At 38.3% G+C, this 19,252-nt stretch overlaps 1 protein-coding gene across 3 annotated transcripts in view; it reads right to left on the bottom strand.

Annotated features, from left to right (window-relative positions):
• The window catches only part of TXK (TXK tyrosine kinase), a 63,927-nt gene that overhangs the window by 21,286 nt on the left and 23,389 nt on the right, over positions 1-19,252 (bottom strand). For all 3 annotated transcript variants that reach the window (XM_059383533.1, XM_059383540.1, XM_059383551.1), the window contains 3 exons: positions 13,649-13,703; positions 5,747-5,826; positions 4,683-4,810 (listed from right to left, as the gene is read on the bottom strand). In XM_059383533.1, coding sequence (XP_059239516.1) covers positions 4,683-4,810; positions 5,747-5,826; positions 13,649-13,703 — 263 coding nt within the window. The remainder of the gene's footprint in view (positions 1-4,682; positions 4,811-5,746; positions 5,827-13,648; positions 13,704-19,252) is intronic.

Below are 19,252 nucleotides of genomic sequence, written 5' to 3' on the forward strand. Positions count from 1 at the left end.
ATATAAAAAAAAAAAGACCAAACAATCCAATGTAAAAATTGGACAGAGGACCCAAGTAGATATTTCCCCCAAAAGACATACAGATGGTCATCAGATACATGAAAAGCTACTCAGCATTCCTCATCATCAGGGAAATGCAAATCAAATACACAATGAGGTATCACCTCACACCTGTTGGAATGGCTAGTACCAATCAGACAAGAAATAACAAGTGTTGGCAAAGCAAAGAGAATCCTCATGCACTGTTGGTGGGAATACAAAACACTGTGGTCACCATGGAAAACAGTATAGAGGTGCCTCAAAAAACTAAAAATAAAACTATCATACCATCCAGCAATTCCACTTCCGGGTATTTCTCCAAAGGGAAAAAAAACAAACAAACAAACCACTAATTTGAAGAGACATATGCACCCTTATGTTCACTGCAGCATTATTTAAACAGAAAAAATACAGAAGCAACCTTAGTGTCTACTGATAGATGAACAGATAAAGAATATATGGCTGGAATAATGAAATAGCCTTCAGCCATAAGAAAGAATAAAATCTTGCCACTTACAACAACGTGGATTGACCTAGAAAGTATTAGATTAAGTGAAAAAATCAGAGAGAAAAAGACTGATACTGTATGAATTCACTTCTATGTGAAATCTGAAAAAAAAAAGCAAGAAAACAAAACAAAACAGAAACATACTCATAGAAACAGAACAATCTGTTGGTTGCTAAAGTAAGAGGCTGGGGGTGGTAGGATGGGCAAAATAAGGAAAGATTAAAAGATAATTTTTTTGTAGGGGATGCAATGTATAGCATAGGGCATATAGTTAATAATATGTGATAACTTTGTATGGTGACAGATGGTAGCTAGATTTATTGTGGTGACCACTTTGCAATGTATATAAATGTTGAATCACTATATAAATGTTGAACCACTGAATATACTATTGCATGGTAAATACACTTCAATAAAAGAAAGTTTTCTAATAACTGAAGAGAAGAAGGAGGAGGAGGAGAAGGAGGAGGCAGGGGAAGGGGAAGAGTAATAAAAGAGAGGGAGGGGAAGAATGGGGGAAGGGAGGGGAAGGGGAGGAGGAAAGAAGTTATCCATTAAGTCCATTAAGGATAATGAGATCATCTCTTGTGACTCCTGTTTCCAGCCCCTGTAACTGGCAGGATGATGACACTATTATCTGAAATAGACAACAGGAAGAGTAGGTTTAAAGCCAAAGCAGTGGTTAAGATGAAGAGTTCCATACCATCACTGATTCAGGGCCCATAGGATTGCAAGTGCCTGGGACTATCAGGCAGAAGAATTCTGCAAAGAGAAAAGTCTAGGGTGAGGAGACGAGTGATCAGGGACAGATCCCTGAAGAATACCAATGTTTAAGGGAAGAATAGAAGTAAGACCCATTGGGAAGAACTTTAAGGAATGATCTGAATTCGAGAATGAGAAAAGGCAATGTCAAAATGTCTGGAAAGCAGGGAGTTTCAAGGGGTGACAGAGGACTTGAAAAATAGAAGAACAGAAAGCATCACCCTATAGGTCAATATGGGGTCACTGGTAAGATGTTGGGCAATGGAGGCACCAGAGGCAGAAGCCAGACTGCAGACATTTGAAAAGCAAGTGGAAAATGACCAAATGGACACAATGGATATGGACACGATCTTCTAAAATTGCGATTTTTAAGACCAATATCTAAAAGAAGAAAGGACCAAGGGAGGGCTTTGTTTTTTGGCTTTTCTTAAGGATGTTTACAGGGTTAAGGGAGAAAGTAAGAAGAAATGGATGAGATACAGGAGAGAAAGGAAGAGTGGATGGTTGGTGGTCCTAGCAGGAGAGGAGAGGAGGGAACAGGAGCATAGGCTCAGCCTTGCTAACACTGGAAGGAGTGAGACAAAGATGACAGCTTGGTAGCCAGAGGACAAGATTGAGGCAATTCATGACAGGTGGATTCAGTTTTCTTAATGAAGTGGACAACTAGGGGTTTGTTGACAGGGCAATGGATAATATTGGAAAAGGGGCCTTGAGAAGAATGGTAAAAGTTTGAAGAGAGAACAGGAGAGGATACTTAACAGTGAAGACCTAACTGAAGTTAGAGTCCTCATCGAGTTGGGACTCTACAACACCTGATCTCAATACAGAACATAACGAGGAATTTCTTTAAGACCCTAACACTTTCTTCTAATTTTCAAAGTTCTTATTTGCTAAACATTTTACTCTGTGATTTACTACCAGTAGTTTAATGATCTCTCTGATGGAAAGAAGTCACTCTCTTGGCACTGTCCTTACTTCTGGGAAAGAGATGGATTGTCATGACTAAATTGACCAGAAGAAAGAAAGTCAACAAGATAGTCATGGGCTCTGATTCACAGCCTCCTCTGAAACTGGACCCTCCAAAGTACCCTCCAGTGATATGACCTGTGTCTTTCTGGAAGCTATCACAGTCATTGAGAGCAGACTCTGGAGCCAGTGGGTTCATTGGTTCTAATGGTCTCAAGGATTCTTTGAGTTCAAATCTCAGCACAAATGCTTACTAACTGTGTAATCATATGTACCACCCATGCCTCAGTTTCTTCATCTGTAAGACAGAGCTACCAACAGCACCTACTTCTCAGGATCATTCCGAAGATTAAATAAATAAATACACATTAAAAATGCTCAGAATAGGGTCGGGCCCAAAGTAAGTCTTCAATAAACATCGCTGTTTCTGGATCCCATTCCCTTCCCCTTATCATCCGTCTTCTTATTTTCTTATATCTTCTGTACTTGCTTTTCTCCCTAATAAATATGGCTATACTTGGAAGTTTTTCTTTTTTTTGTTGTTGTTGTTTTGTTTAAATCACTTTTTCTCTCTCTTTTTTTTTTTTTAGATTTTATTTATTTATTTGACAGAGAGAGCGCAAAAGCAGGAGAGTGGCAGAGGGAATGGAAGCAGGGAGCCCCACATCAGATTGGATCCCAGGACCCTAGGATCATGACTTGAGCTGAAGGCAGACGCTTAAAGAACCAAGCCACCCAGGCACCCTGATCCAGTTTTTTTCTTTTTAAACGTGATCTTTGGGGCGCCTGCGTGGCTCAGTGGGTTAAAGTCTCTGTCTTCGGCTCAGGTCATGATCTCAGGGTCCTGGGATCGAGCCCCACATTGGGCTCTCTGCTTGGCGGGAAGCCTGCTTCTCCCTCTCTCTCTCTCTGCCTGCCTCTCTGCCTACTTGTGATGGCTCTCTCTGTCAAATAAATAAATAAATAATCTTTTAAAAAAGTGATCTTTTATGCATTATAAGAATAATTCATGTACACTGTAGCAAAAACATCAAACCCTAAAGCAATCTCATAAGGCAGAAAATAAAAGCTTCCCTTACCACCCCCCCCACGTCATTTCCCAGAGGCAAACATTAAATTTGTAGTTCGTTATAATCTTTTCAGTTTAAAAATTATTAACTAAACTTCAACAGAACTTTTCTATGCACACATGTGTGTATTTTTGTTTACAAAAGTGGAACTCTATTCTCATATACTGCTTTGCACTTTTTTCTCTTTACTAAACAACTTATCACTAACATCTCTTCATGTCAGCACATCCTGATCTTAGTATTTTTTTAACCACACCAGCATAAGCACTCTGTTTCTTAAACTTTTTCTTTGAAGGGAAGGAAAAGAGGACTGTGAAGAAAAAAACTCAGAACTGATCTCCTGATTCTAAGGGTTTCTATCTCTAGAAACGAATACCTCCTCCCTGGTCCCACTCAGACCCACTGCTACTTCCGTCTAACCAAACTCCCAGAGACCGTCTGGAATATCTATGTGGACTCATCCCCAAAATGGATAAAAACTTCCTTGGATTTACTCTTGATATTTAGAACTAGCGTAATGGAAAAGTGGTCCTTTTTCAAAAGGATTTTTTTTTTTTGGTCAACACAACTTCTCTTGAGAGAAATCTTAAAAAGTACTGTATGGCAACAAGTCAAAATAATATGAAAAGTTACAGTGGGTTCCAAATTCTATAATGTTGAGGTAAGAAGATTCCCCCTGTGTTCAAAGTGGTCCGGGACAGGTTGGGGGAGGACGAAGGCCAGAGCTGTGATTATAATTGTGGTGGAACTTTCTGGAATCTGTTATCTTTCCATAGATAAATTTGCAAAATTAACAACTGCTGCAAACAACACCTGGGGAAAGGGGTTAAATGATGTCTCTGCTTTATTTAAGTCAAATTCTAACTGTGAAAAGCTGTGTCCTATACAACTTTTTGCAATCTCCAATACAGGAAGGAACAGAGAATAAGATATGTAAGGGCTATTTTCTGTACGATTGAAGTAGAGAGTGAATTTATGGGGGCAAAGAGAGAAGGAAGCATGATTATTGAGGGCACTTGAAATTCCATTACACTTAGCCCTATGGAAATTTCCAGAACAAATGCATTGGGATTACATTGCCTTTTGCTTTTCTCCCAGCTATCATTTTTCTAACCTGGCAGAAATGTAAAAAAAAATCAACCTACTTCTTAGCCCCTGACTAGAAAAACAAAGAAGCATCAATGAGGAGAATTATTCAGAACACAGGTTGTATTTCAAGCACTTACAGATCTCTGCAGGGGTATTCGTTCCTGTTAAAGTGTCTGAGACCAAAGACGCATTGCATGCTTTGGGGGGCCAGGCTCCCTGACTCTCCCAGCCCGAAGCTCCTGACTTACCTGCTGCATTGTGCTGGTGATACCAGATCAAGTCAGGGATTGATTGAAAGAGGTGTCTCTCAGCCACGTACCACTGTCCTGAGTCATTCTTTTTAATCTGGTAATGTTTGATGGTAGCCTCCATATTCCTACAGTCAATAGAATGTGAATTAGTAAACAAGCAAAAGACCACTTTGAAACTTAGTCAAATTTCGTGAAGCAACAGGACTCCACCTCTGAAACGTTTATCCTAGGGACACTACACGCTGCAGTTAGTCAACTAGTTAGTTGACTAGTTAGTCAACTAGTACCTCGTCACCACTGGCTAAATTCCTGAGCCATCTTACTGGGTCCTTAGATTCGAACATAACTCCAGCCAAAGTTGTTGAGTGCACAACTCCAGTGTCCAAAACAGAAGAGCCCATTAGGGACACTTATAAGTATTTGTTGAATATCAGTATAAGTTCAGTAAGTGAATAATTTTACTGTGAAGGACGTAAGGAGATATGAAACAAAGAAAGGAGGAAAACCCAGAGTATGTTGATAAATGGGTTTGCTGTGAGCTACAGGGACTCTGGGCAGCCCCGAGAGACTGTGGAACACTTCTGAGAATTGTCCCACAAAAATCCAAAGGAGCTGAAAGGCTAATCTTCCATTCCTCCTTGATGGAGGGCTACTCTTAGGATGCTAATTCTCAAGCACCACAAGTCTACCCTTGGGGACCACAAGTTCCCACAGCCAGAGAACACCCTCCAGTAGGAAGGCACAAGAAGCTTTCTCAATGCAGAACACTCTATGGGTAAACCCCAAGGTAAACCAAGGGATATGAGGAAAGCACCGCCACTACCTGCTACCACCAAGCCAACTTCCTTGTGGTTGAGGAAAGGAGGTGGGACAAGTCCCATTAACTTATCAATGTCACACACAGAGCTCGTTAGGAAGGCAACTCATACCAATCAGTTGTACTAACTTCCGGGCCAACAGTCTCCTGTTCTGTGATATCTCTTTCTCCGTGTGACAAGTGTCTCCATAAGACTGTCCCAAGGATTTTTACCTCTAAAGTGATCAAAATCACAGTTGCTTACCTTCTAGCTTTTATAAACACAGAAATTGTGTAGGATCCCAAATGTCTGGAATCTCTGACGATAAATGCACCTTCTTTTGACTGCAAAGCAATTCATTGTACAAATTTAGTCCTTCTTAGGAAGAAAAACAAACCTCCGTCTCAGGAATAAAAACCAAACCCTACTGACTTCCTACAAATGGAAGAGAATATTTTCACAAATACATGCAATCTTATCTCCCTTACATGTTAAGAAGTCTTACCTACAAAAACATTTAATTGGGATAAAAATTTATAATGTATGAGTATTTTTAAAACCTCGTTCTGGATTTTTCTAAGAAAAATCCTGCATTTGACAATCTTGTACCCCATTTTGTAATTTCTTTATAATGATCAGGGTAATAGACACACATCATTGATGGACAGGAAGCACAGTAAGACAGACTGGCAGCTTGTATTGTGGAAGAAAAGAAACAACATGGCAGATGGGGTGAGGGAAGCAGCAAGACATACATCTGGAAAAGCAGGGAGGAGGAAAAATGAGCAGAATCCATGACAGGGATGGAGAGAGAATAAGCTTTGGGGGCATCTGGAGAGAAGAGCAGAGGAGTGATTTTAGTTGCCTCCAGAGAATGGGAGAGACAAGAAGAGAATCAGCAGGAGAGAAGAATATTACAAGTTTGATGTTCGATTATGAACTGGAGTCCCACGGACATCCTCTGGGAAACCCCAGTAAAGCTGTAGATGGTTTTCAAATGACATTGAATGTTGGACTGTTTGGTTTGTGTTGTTTGTTTGATAAATGTAAAAAAAAAAAAAAATTTTTTTCCACCTTTACTGAGCATGTTTACCCTTGTGGAGAGGGAAGTATCTCAGAAGTTTGCCAAACGTGTGAAAGTCTACACTTTTGAAGTGCCAACAACTTGCCCGAGAACTGCCCAAAGCCAACACCAAGGTGTGACCCTCAAAGTTTGTGCGACACATTGAGCACAGTCTTTCCTTCCTGCTAGATGCTGACCAAGGAACAAGCCTCATTTTCTGGTCAAACTTCAAAATTAAAAAAATCTCTCATAACCTTTTAAAATAATAAAAGTCTAGCTTTTATTGAATTCCTACCACGTCCAAGGATTGTGTTACACACCAGAGAGGACAGAAGATATAAAAGATGAAGAGGTAAAAAACCAAGTTGTATGTGCAGTAGATATGCAGGGAGTACATATACACAAACACATAGACACCATGCGTTCAATCAAGTTGTCTAGGTAGTGACCTCCTCTTCAAGGTGCAGAGAGTGCAAACAAGGCATGACCACACAACGATAGAAATAGAAATTAATAACAAGCCCCAAAGGAGAAAGCTACTACTGCATTACATTTTTAAGTTCTCTTTTATATAACTTAAGGAAACTCAAGTAAAAATGAAAACATCTAGAAAATAATAAAGACCTGTCACATATCAGAAACTGCCACATAGTTCAAACAGTGCTGTCTTATTACTTACAACAGTAAACAAAGGAAATACAAAATAAATGTATCTACCTCAACACGTTGACAAGAACCAAGTCAAGTAGAAGAATGAGATGAATGAAGACAAAAGCAGAAAATAATCAATTATAAAAACAAAAATATAACAGAACTAGTCATTAAATTCAAAATCTGGTTATAGATGGAAAAACAATGAAATAGGTAACTTGCTAACTGATCTAATTAGTAAATAATAGGGAAAATATATTTTAAGAAAATAAGCCACCAAGGTCCAGGAAAAAAATGAAAGAATCATCTTGAATCCACACAATACATTTGAAAAGTTGAATGAAATGAGTGATTAACTAGCAAAACATAAAATTTATCAAGATTCATTCCAGAAGACCTAGAAATGTTAATGGACCTACTGAATGGGAAAATGGATAAGATTTTAAAAGACCTACAACATTAAAAACACTATGGATGGCCTGGATGGCTCAGTGGGTTGGGCCTTTGCCTTCAGTTCAGGTCATGGTCTCGGAGTCCTGGGATTGAGTCCCGCATGGGGCTCTCTGCTCAGCAGGGATCCTGCTTCCCTCTCTCTCTGCCCATCTCTCTGCCTACTTGTGATCTCTCTCTCTCTGTCAAATAAATTAATTAATTAAAATCTTTAAAAAAAAAAAACACTCTATGGAGACATATTGTGATGTTGCATGATTCCAGAGCATGTGAAAAGAAGAAAAACTAAATTTGTATATAAAATAGATTTAATATCAACACCAACAACACAGTAAATATTGTGTACAAAAGGGAAAAATACTAACAAGTCTCACTCATGTCCACTCAAAAATCCTAATTAAATATTAACAAACTGAATCCAGTAGCACAGTAGAATAGTATACTATGACCAAGAGGAATGAAAAAGTAACCAATATTAGGGATTTTATTAATATAATTAATAGATCCGAGGAGAAAAATCTCATGAACATCACCATAGATGTTGAAAGGGCATTTGACAAATTTCAACCTCTAGAATTTAAATTCTCAGTAAAATCATAATATATATGTACTTCCTTAACACAATAGTCCATATTTACATTCGTCCCAAGTCCAGCATTATGCTTTCTGTGGGAATCACTCCAATTGAAATCACGGAAAAGAAATGCCCACTGTCAGCACTGGGATTTAATATTCTGAGATGCCAGCTAATGCGATTCAATGAGAGGCAAAAACAAAAACAAAAACAAAAACCCACCAAGAAATACGGTATTAAATTGTAAAAAGGAGTTAAAATCATCACTGTTTGCTATTGATAAGGTTCTCCTTGAAACTCAGGAGAACCAACTAAAAAACTACTACCAAAAAATTTTGAATTCACCAGAGTCTTCTGTTACAAAATTAATTCACAGAACTCAAGAGCTTTCATAAGTTAAAATATATATATATATATATATATATATATATATATATATATATTTATTTATTTATATAGTAGCAACAAAAAAATAAGAAAGCCTTACATAAACTTACAGATAAATGTGTAAGAGGTATATGAAGAAAACTTTAAAACGCTCCTAAGGGGGCACCTGGGTGGCACCATCAGTTGACTGACTCTTAGTTTCAGCTCAGGTCATGATCTCAGAGTCTTGAGATCCAGCCCCATGCTGGGCTCTGTGCTCGGCCCGGAGTCTGCGTGGAGTTTTTCTCTCCCTCTCCCTCTGCTCCCTGACACCACTGCACATGCAATTTCTCTCTCTCTCAATGTCTCTCAAGTAAATAAATAAATCTTTTAAAATAACTCAGTTAAATGCTCCTAAAGAATATAAAGATGTTTGCTTTTCTCATTAGGTTTTCTTTTCAATCCATCCAAGATTTATTTTTCTTTGGAGCAGAGACTTCATTTTAATTTTTTCTATAGGAATCATTAATATCCGGGTCCCAGAACAAATTGACCCCCAAGGACTACTGACTTGTAATGCCCAAACAATTTTCCCTAAATTACTCTGTAAATTTAATGCACCAGCAGGAAGCTTTTTAAAACTAGGCAAAATAATTATGAAGTTCATATGTATAAAATATATCTCCAGAGTATTTCTGGAAAAGAAGAATGAGGGAAGCTAGCCACACAAAGAGAGCCTCAGTATTTGAAGTATTGTAAGGCCATCACCGAAATACACAGGCTAATCAATGAAACCAAGAAATGAGTCCAGATGTAGTCCAACACAGGAGCTGTGTTTATTATGATAAAAGTGGCCCCCCAAATCAATACAGAAAAGATAGATACTTGGTAACCATCCAGAAAAACAATAAAATCAGATCCATACCTCACTCTACATCAGGAATAATTACAAATGAATTAAACATGTTGATGTAAAAAATAAAACCCCTAAAGTAATAAAAAACATGGGGATTTTTTTATAAGCTCAGAGTGAGTAAGATAATTCCAACCTGACACAAACCCTGAAGCTTTATAAAAATTTGTCTGATAAATTCAAACACATAAAATTCAAGCACTATTTATGACCAAATATATATACCTCAATTGAAAAACTGGGAAAAGTATTGCCACATATCACAAAGAGCTAATTTCTATAATGTAGCTACATAGGCCCTACAGATTATGAGGAAATCATTAAAAAAAAAAAAACCCAGAAAATTTTGCAAAGGATATGAACAGACAGCTTACAGAAAAAGAGATACAAATATATAAAATTTTATATGCACAGAAATGCTTAGCATTCCTGGGATAAGAGAGATGTAAACAAAACCCACACTGATGGTTACAATGGGCCACACATTTCATTAAACACTTGCTGGAGAGGTTGTGAAGAAATGGGCGCTCTTACATTTTTAGGAGGCACATAAATTGTACAACTCCTATAGAGTATACTTTAATACCTACCAAAAGTAGAAATGTACATTCCCTTCTATCCAGAATTTCTACCTTGGGGGATTTATTCCACATGTATACTCCCATAAATGGGAAAAGATGTATAGGTAAGCTACCTATGGCAGCACCATTTTAATAGCAAAAGAGTATATACCACTTAAATTCCTATTAATTTTTTTAAGATTTTATTTATTTATTTTAGAGAGAGAGCACAAGATGGGGAGGGGTGGGGGGGGGAGAATCCGAGGCAGACTCCCAGCCAAGTGCAGAGTCCCACGCAGACAATCCCACGACCCCAAGATCACAACCAATTGGAAACAAAGAGTCCAGCTCTCCACCCTTCCATTAAATTTCTTAAATGAATTGTGATATGTCCAGAGTAAGAAATATTATGCAGCTCTAGAATGAATGAGAACACTTTCTGTGCACTGACGTGAACAGTTTCCTTCCCAACACATACTACTGAGTGAAAAAAGTAATATACACAAGAATATATATAATATGTACCATTTGCCTAAGAATAACAATATAAGAAAATATATTTCTACTGGTGTATGTATTAAATATTTCTGAAAGGACACAAAATAAACCAATAATAGAAGTTTGTTGATGGGAAATGGAACTGGTGTCTTGGGGACAAGGATAGAAGAAAATTCAAAATCTTTAGATCTTTAAACTGTATAAATATACTATTGAAATACGAAATAAATAAAATTATAAGATACATCTATAAAAACTTATGCAATCAATTAGAAAATAAAGTAAGTAATTCTCCATGCAAATGTAAGTTCTCAAACATCTCAAGAAGAAAAGGAAATTAAATCAGTAGTCAAATATCTGTTTGAAAAAGCAGCATGTCCACATTATTTTATTAGAGATATATATAACTCCAAGGAACAAATAACCTCTATTCAATATAAACTATTTTAAAAATTGTAAGAAGAGACAAAATCTCATGTCCCAATTCATTTCTGATGCTAGTATAGCCTTAATACTAAAACTAAACAAAGAGAGTTGTAAATTAAAAGCCAGACCTCTTGTGAACATAACAGGACAAATGCTAAAGAAGTATTAAGAAACTCAAACTAGCAATATATATGTTTTAAATGCCTCATTGACCAAGTAGGATTTAATCCAGGTACTTTCAAAAAAATAGAAAATATACAAATTACACAAATATTTTAAGATATATAGGGAAAACATGTATATTTTTAAAAATATCCACACCAATAGCACACACATATACACACACATACACACTTTGAACATATTAGAACCTAAATATTAAAAGTAAATCTTTAAACCATTTAAAAGAAAATATAAATTTTCTTTGAGACATCAGGAGAGAGAAGAATTTATTATGCTAAAAAAGAGAGAGATCATAGAAATTGAGAAATTTGACACTAACTTATTTTAAAATTTAAAATAAGAAAAGAGCATTAAAAAAATTTAGGGCCAAAAATCAAAAGAACATAGTGGTAACATACAACTGACAAAAGATTCAGAATATACTTTTAAAATACATATTGATCAGGGGCGCTTGGGTGGCTCAGTGGGTTAAGCCTCTACCTTGGCTCAGCTCATGGCCTCAGGGTCCTGGGATCGAGCCCCGAATCATCGGGCTCTCTGCTCAGCGGGGAGCCTGCTTCCCTTCCTCTCTCTCTCTACCTGCCTCTCTGCCTACATGTGATCTCTGTCAAATAAATAAATAAATGCCCCTTTAAAAAAATAAATAATTAATTAAAATACATATTGATCAGCTACAAAAGCAAACTATCGAAAAATGAGCAAAGGATATTAGCAGTCATGTAAGGAAGCCCAATAAGCTAGCATACACATGAAAAGTCACTGAACTGAACTGCTTATCAAGGAAATGCACATTTTAAAATATATATATACCATTTTCCAATAAATCAAAATACGAGGCTACCAACTGTTGACAAGAACGTAGAGGACCAGTTTTCAGATTCCTTGTAAGAACATAAATGTGTACAAGTACTTTGAGTCATGATTTCAAAATATCTAGTAATGCTAAGTCTGCACAGAGTTTCTGGCCATCTCATTTCTGGGTATTACCGAAAGAAACCCTTGCCCTTTTGTACAAGGTAATACGTACACAGAAGTTCTTGGCAGCCTTGTTCATAATACTGAGAAGTTAGACACAAGGTGAATGATTAGCAATAGGTTTTGGTATACTCATATAATGAAATGCCACAGTGAAAAGAATGTGTTTATTCTTCATGTATCCATGGGAGTAAAATTGAAATACAATGTTTCATTAAAAATCAACATACACATGATCTCCCTTATGTCAAGCAGTAAAACACACAACACTGTAGGTTATTAATGCACCTATACATGGTAAGAATATAAGCAATTGGACATAATGGGTGCACACCCTTCTATTGTGATCGCCTCTGGAGAATGGGCAGGGACAGAACAGAGAAGCGAAGGGATAGGTTTCAATTGCAACTGCTAGGTTTTATTTTGTTTATGAATGTTATGGCCAAATGTTGCTATTTGTGCTGTCTGGGTTATGGGTATGGGGGGGGGGGTTGTTACATAATTCCCTGTTTTCTAGGAAGGTCAGCCCCTGGCTCTGTTCTGGCTTCCTGAAGAATCTCTCTTTCCTACTTGTCATAACATCGTTTGTCCATTCTAGACCTACTAATATCACTCTACAGAAGGCCACCTGCTGTCACCATGCCAGGTGGGTACCACATTTGCTGGTGTGTCCCATTCCCTCCTAGCCAGTGAAGCCACACCTGGCCTTCACCCTCCACTCCCATCCCCTGCCTGCCAGCTGAGATCGAGTCTGTGTCCCTCAAACTTTGTCTAACCCCCCGCTACTCACTGGACCTCCCCTGGGTCTTGAGCCATTACTGGCATTGACTTTTCGTTACAGAACTGATTTCTTTCTCACTCATATTTCTAGATTTCCTCAACATCCGACAGGAGGGCAAAGTGACACATATACCTCTTACCTAGTTTCTAGGTTTGACTCTACATTTGCCCACAGTTCATATTTACCGTCCGTTGGAAACTGTATGCAGTTTTGTTTTGCTTTGACCTAAAAGAGCAGTTTTGATCTGAGTTTGATGTTTTGGCTACCCTGCTCTTCCTTTTTTGTTCCCAAAGAACAAAGAAAGAGCCGCCATCAGTATTTTTCTGTATCTGTGTTTTTAAGAAGCCTTAACTATGCTCATGAAGACAGAGTATATATTTTATTGTCTGTGATGCAGAAATATATGGGGAATTCCAAATAGACTTGTCCTGCAGAATGCACTTTGGAGTGAAAGAGAAGTTTTAGTATGTTGGAGTTGAAATCATTTCAGGAAAAATACATTGCTCAAGTTACAATGAAAGTCAATGAAAAACATGAGCTGATACAAATACATCTGGTTTACAACTTCTCGGAAAATGCGTAATAGAGATAAAGCTGTAACATATATTTTAGAACTGTAAAGAACAGGAAGTAATAGAACTTTTTAGTTTGGTCAGATCTTTACAATGTAGCTCTCTCAGAAATTTTGAAAATATTCACAAGTTATTCATGAAAAAACTGAATTACCTCTTGTCTCAAAATACGTTCTGCCTGATTTCTGGTAATGTTTTTATGATACCACCTGTAAAAGCAATAAAAATAATTTTAAAATTTTATATTCTATTTTTTCAGAAAAAAACTCTGCTTCATTTCCTTTTATTTTTAAGAACTTTACTACAGAATTGATTTTAGAAAGCTGAGCGTTTTTTATTTCTGATAAATGACAATATTACTATTATGTATTGTTAATTTAGTATAATAATTTTATTAATTGTAAGTCCATATCTAGCTTATTCTATCATATCTCAATTCAACTTTCTGACAGATACTTAGTATATGATTTGGAGTGATTTAATCTCCTGACAATTTTCATGAAGGGTATGTGGTTAAGAAGTCATCCTCTTCAATAAACATTTACCGAACTTTGGTAGACAAACTAACAAATCCCCATTTCTTTGCTCTTAGGAACTTCCTATCGGCATGATTTTAGATATGCCATGTTACCTTTCCAAAGTTAAAACTTACTTGGACCCGTTTGACTCCCCCAAGTATGTTAACTTGTAGTTAAAATTAGGGGTTCAATAACATAAGTGGAACAACTAGAACCTGCCTACTCCAGACACCCTCTTATCCTTCTGCTTGTTCTCTCCACACGCTAACCTTCGGCCATATTGGAATCCCTTCCTTCCTCAAATTCACCAAGCCCCTTTCGGCCTCCTATCTTGCTGTTTCCTCTGTATGAAACATATCATGAAATGACTTTAGAATATCAGAACCATGCAGAGTAAACATAATTGAATGAGTATAATTGAAACCCCTAGTCTGGCAGGACAAGACTTTGTCATTAAGCAAATGTTGTACAGGAAAGAGAGAGGAAATGGGTAGAACAAAGGAGAGAGAAAACAAATGGAAAAGGTTTCATTTCAAAGTAAGATTTTAAAAAGGAGTTAATGTAATAAATGTTATTTTTGGGGACAGTGGAAGGAAGGGTGCATCTATAACCATACATTGTCACAGTGGGTAGGCAAAATGGTAGCTACATGAAACTCCTCTATCTGACTTTGAGGACGGAATCTATTATATCTTGTGGACTAACCTACAATCGTAAAAAGCTGCCATTAAATTAGAATGGTGAGGTATTAAAAATACTAATGGCCTCAATTGAAAATAAACTTTTAAAAAGATAAAGCATAGAGAAGAGAGGATGATTACAGGTGATTCTAGATGAAATAATTGGACTACTTATCACTAGCGGGAATGGGAGTTAATTGCGATGTTGGACTGTGAATATCATTCAGGCCTTTTAATGAATATTCTTATTGAGGGAGGGACTTTCAGAATGAGTCAAAATAAGTGAGACAGGGTGCCTGGGTCACTCAGCTGGTTAAGTGTTGGGCTTTGGCTCAGGTCATGATCTCAGGGTCCTGGGATCGAGTCCTACATGGGGCTCTTTCCTCAGTGGGAGTCTGCTTCTCCCTCTCCCTCAGCCCCTCCCCTCACTCACGCACGTGTGCGTTGTGCCCATGCTCCGGCTCTTTCAAATAAATAAAATCTTTTTTTAAAAACTTCACATAAATTGTTTATGTTTTTCACCTGCAACCACATTAGTGTTAATTTTGTTGCTTTGTACTTACTTATTATAATGATAAATAATATAAGCAAATATATTAATTTTGCTTAAATATAAGTTGAAAATCCATCCATACGTGAATGTCATTAGAATGACTTCAAAGTAGTAAGAGAGAACCAGAGTCAAGTATATGATGAATTTAATATCCTTTAAAATAATGCAGAATTTCAACAGGCAGAAAAAAGAATAGATGGATAGGATATAGGAGAGGTGGGGTCATGGTGTTTCAGAATTTCTTCTGGTTAAATCAGATAGTGAAAGAAGACTTGTGGGTTGTTGTTTTTTTTTTCAATATGTAAGGCTTCAACTCTTATACATAGACAACACTGATTATAAAACTCATACTGAATGATGTGGACAGAGGGTCTGGAGTGGGGATCTACTGGCGTATGAAAACCATCCAGCATGTCCAACTGTTGCCAAGTACAAATATCTTGTATATGTGTAAGTCTAGGGTCTTCCTGTCTCAGTCTTCGAGTCAACAGGTAACAGTATTGTGGTCTTGAGTTTTCAACCTAGAAAACCTGTTAGAACTAAGAAGGTAAATCTGCTTCTCTTCGTCATTTCTACCCCTGAGAAGATGAAGCTTTCAGTATAGAGATAATGCAATTAATGAGACTCATATTTCCATAAATTTCAGCATAAGCAATATGTTTGATATTTAAACTATCTATTATTGGGGCACCTCACTGGCTCAGTTGGTTAAGCATCTGTCTTCAGCTCAGGTCATGATCTCGGGGTCCTGGGTTGGAGACACACAGGAGATTCCCTGTTCAGTGGGGAGTCTGCTCTTCCCCCTCCTTATGATCCTCCCCCCACTTGTGCTCGCTCTCCCGCTCTCTCTCTCCTCCCTCTCTCTGTCTCTCAAATAAATAAATAAAATCTTTAAAAAAAATAAAATAAAGTATTATTTTAAGAGAATCTGACATATTTTTTTGCCTCTGATTTTTAAATGCATAAATAATTTCAAACTTACAAATTGAAATTTAAGGAAATTTGACTTTTTTAATATTTGTATGGTTATAAGAATTTGGCTTACCACATACACGTTTAATTTATTAGATTTCCAGGATCCTATATGGACTTACAAAGGGCTATTGAAATTGTAAATTTGTCCCTGTCAGGCATGTAAAATACTTAAACAGAAAATTGAATTCATTCAAGTTTATTAAGGCAAGTGAAATGTTTCAGGAAATTAAATTAACTGAGCTTATAAGTAGGACTGATTGTTTAAGGACACGTCTTGCTGGGCTTGAATTAAGGTGACTGTTCTTAATTTTTTAGATTTATAAACAGCGCATCAAGATTTGAAGGCTTACCGAAAACCAGGTTTTCACATTGTAATCTTGATCATTTGGATATTAATTTAACCAAAGTATCCATAAATATTTCAAAGTATAAAGGATCCCCTGAGATGTCAAAATCCCACTAACACAGCACTCCTTCCCCCCAGCCCCTCCCGACTGCCTTCTACTTCCTCAAGTAGACTTGACCTCAAGTCACTTCCTCCGAGGGTTTGCCCCATCCCAATGTCCTCAGCTTTTAGCCTTCCCCGTTGATTTCTCCCAGTGTCCCCTACTGTTCCTCCATGACACCACAATTTCAAATTTCAAATTTTGTTTGTGAATTTGAGGTTATTGTTTAATGTCTATTTCCCCCACGAAGCTCTAAGTTCCACAAAAACAGGGAGTGCTTGTGTGTGTTACATGTTGTATCTCCAGGGGCCAGAACAGCTAACACCCAGCACGTCGTATGTGAACAATAAATGAAGATTGAATAGATGGAGTGACTCAGGGGCTGAGGTAACTAGGAAATGTGGTGCCTCTGTGATAGCAGGCAAACTGGAAATGCCCTTCTGTTAACTTCACAGTTCTAGAATGTATCAAATATTGACTGTCTCACACAAGACAGGTATCACAGTTCGCAGTTTTCATATCATTGAGAGGCTTATAGATATTAGGGAATCTTGCCCAGAGCCCAAGCTCTAGCCAGCAGGGATGTCAGGATTTGAACCCAGATTTCTCTCATTTCTAACCCCACCCTACAGTTTTCAACCCGGGGCCATAATTTCTACACAGTCATTAGAATGGTGCTTGGCACATAGTAAGTGATGGATATATTTATATATTTTAGCAACTTATATTGATAATTTTTATATCTATATTTTAATAAACCCTTTAAAAAGAAACAGAAATTAAAGTTAATCTTCTCACAATTAGATAATTAAAGAAGATTATCTTTAAAGACACATAAATCAAAGCCAAGAAAATGAGAAGATTATTCTAAGTTTGGGGTAGTTTAATTCAAATTACCCAATATTTACAATATGAACAAGCTGTTAAGGGTCAACTCCAACCCTCGTCTAGACTAAGGAAGCAGTCAACAACTTAATTAATAATGAAAGGAAGGAAAGTCACACTGTTGGTTGGTGAACATCCATTTACTCACTACAGAGCACTGTGTTACGTACTTTCACACCTATCTCCTTTACTCTCTTGGAAAGTCTGACCTGGGTTTATGTTATGGAAAAAAGTCTTATTTTTCTCAGAAGGAGATTTTTCACACAGAACTTCCCCTGACCTGACTTTCAAAGAGACCTACTGGGCAGCTCCAGATGGAGGCAGTGGCGAGCCGTCCAGGGGGTATGTACTTGGCAGTGAGGGAACAGAGTTGTGAAACTGTTGTGTTAGGACGGTGTGTTCAGTCACTTGGGGCCTTTGTCTTACTGAGTAGAGGCCAGACCTCAGTAGGGCTAAACGACTCAGGTCAAGAGAGGGGAGCATGACAAACAGTGAAGGACAGAGAAGACAGAAGTGACCTGTGATGGTACTAAGCAGAGAGATGGGAGAGAGAACAGAAGTGGCTCATAGAGAAGCCTGGGAAAGTCACGCGGATGTGTCATGTGTCCTATAGTCATCCCCTCGTCCCCTCCAATGGAGTCTACATTATTCACCAGGGCTTTTAGGTAATTTTTTTTTTAAAGAATTTATTTATTTATTTGACAGAGAGAGATCACAAGTAGGCAGAGAGGCAGGCAGAGAGAGAGGAGGAAGCAGGCTCCCTGCTGAGTCCCGATGCGGGACTTGATCCCAGGACCCTGGGATCATGACCTGAGCCGAAGGCAGTGGCTTAACCCACTGAGCCACTCAGGCGCCCTCACCAGGGCTTTTAAAGATTGATTTATTGTAGAGAGAGAAAGAACGTGGGCGTGCGTGTGCGTGTGCGCATGCGAGTGGGAGGAGGGCCAGAGGCAGAGAATCCCCAGGCAGACTCCCACTTGGGGCTCTACCCCACAGCCCATTAGATCAGGACTTGAGCCAAAACCAAGAGTCAGACACTCAAGTGGGTGAGCCATCCAGGCGTCCCTCCTTATTAGTTTATTTGACTGACGGAGATCACAAGTAGGCAGAGAGGCAGGCAGAGAGAGGTGGGGAAGCAGGCTCCGGGCTGAGCAGAGAGCCCGATGTGGGGCTCCATCCCAGGATGCTGGGATCATGGCCTGAGCCAAAGGCAGAGGCTTAACCCACTGAGCCATCCAGGCACACACATATGCACACCCTCCCCACCCCCACCACCCCACCAATACTTTTAGATTCGGATTTGTTTTAGGGAGAGAGGCCAGGCTGAGTCTGGCCTCCAGGTGGGCTTAAATTAAATTTAAATTGCAAGGCAAGCAACTAGGGGCTGGGAAGGAGAGGTTGGTTCTCATTCAATTTATATTTGCTGCCTGGTTCTCTGAGAAGCACCTGTCTTCACGCCTCAAGCCACATCACCCCTCCACACCTGCGATGGGACTGGAAGCATATGCTAATTGCGAAGTGAGTATCTAAACTGGGGGAGGGCAGGGGAGGGCAGTCAAGGGCTCAAACTTAAGCAAACCTGAATTTGTAAAAGACCAGGACTACTCCCAGCTTTGCCACCCTCTGCTTATAAACTGCTCTCACAACCTGAGTTTCTGATCTGCAGAGTCGGGCTCTAGAAAAGTGATTCTAAGATCTCCA

Source organism: Mustela nigripes, chromosome 1 (assembly GCF_022355385.1).
Source record: "Mustela nigripes isolate SB6536 chromosome 1, MUSNIG.SB6536, whole genome shotgun sequence".
In the NCBI taxonomy this organism is placed as follows: domain Eukaryota; kingdom Metazoa; phylum Chordata; class Mammalia; order Carnivora; family Mustelidae; genus Mustela; species Mustela nigripes.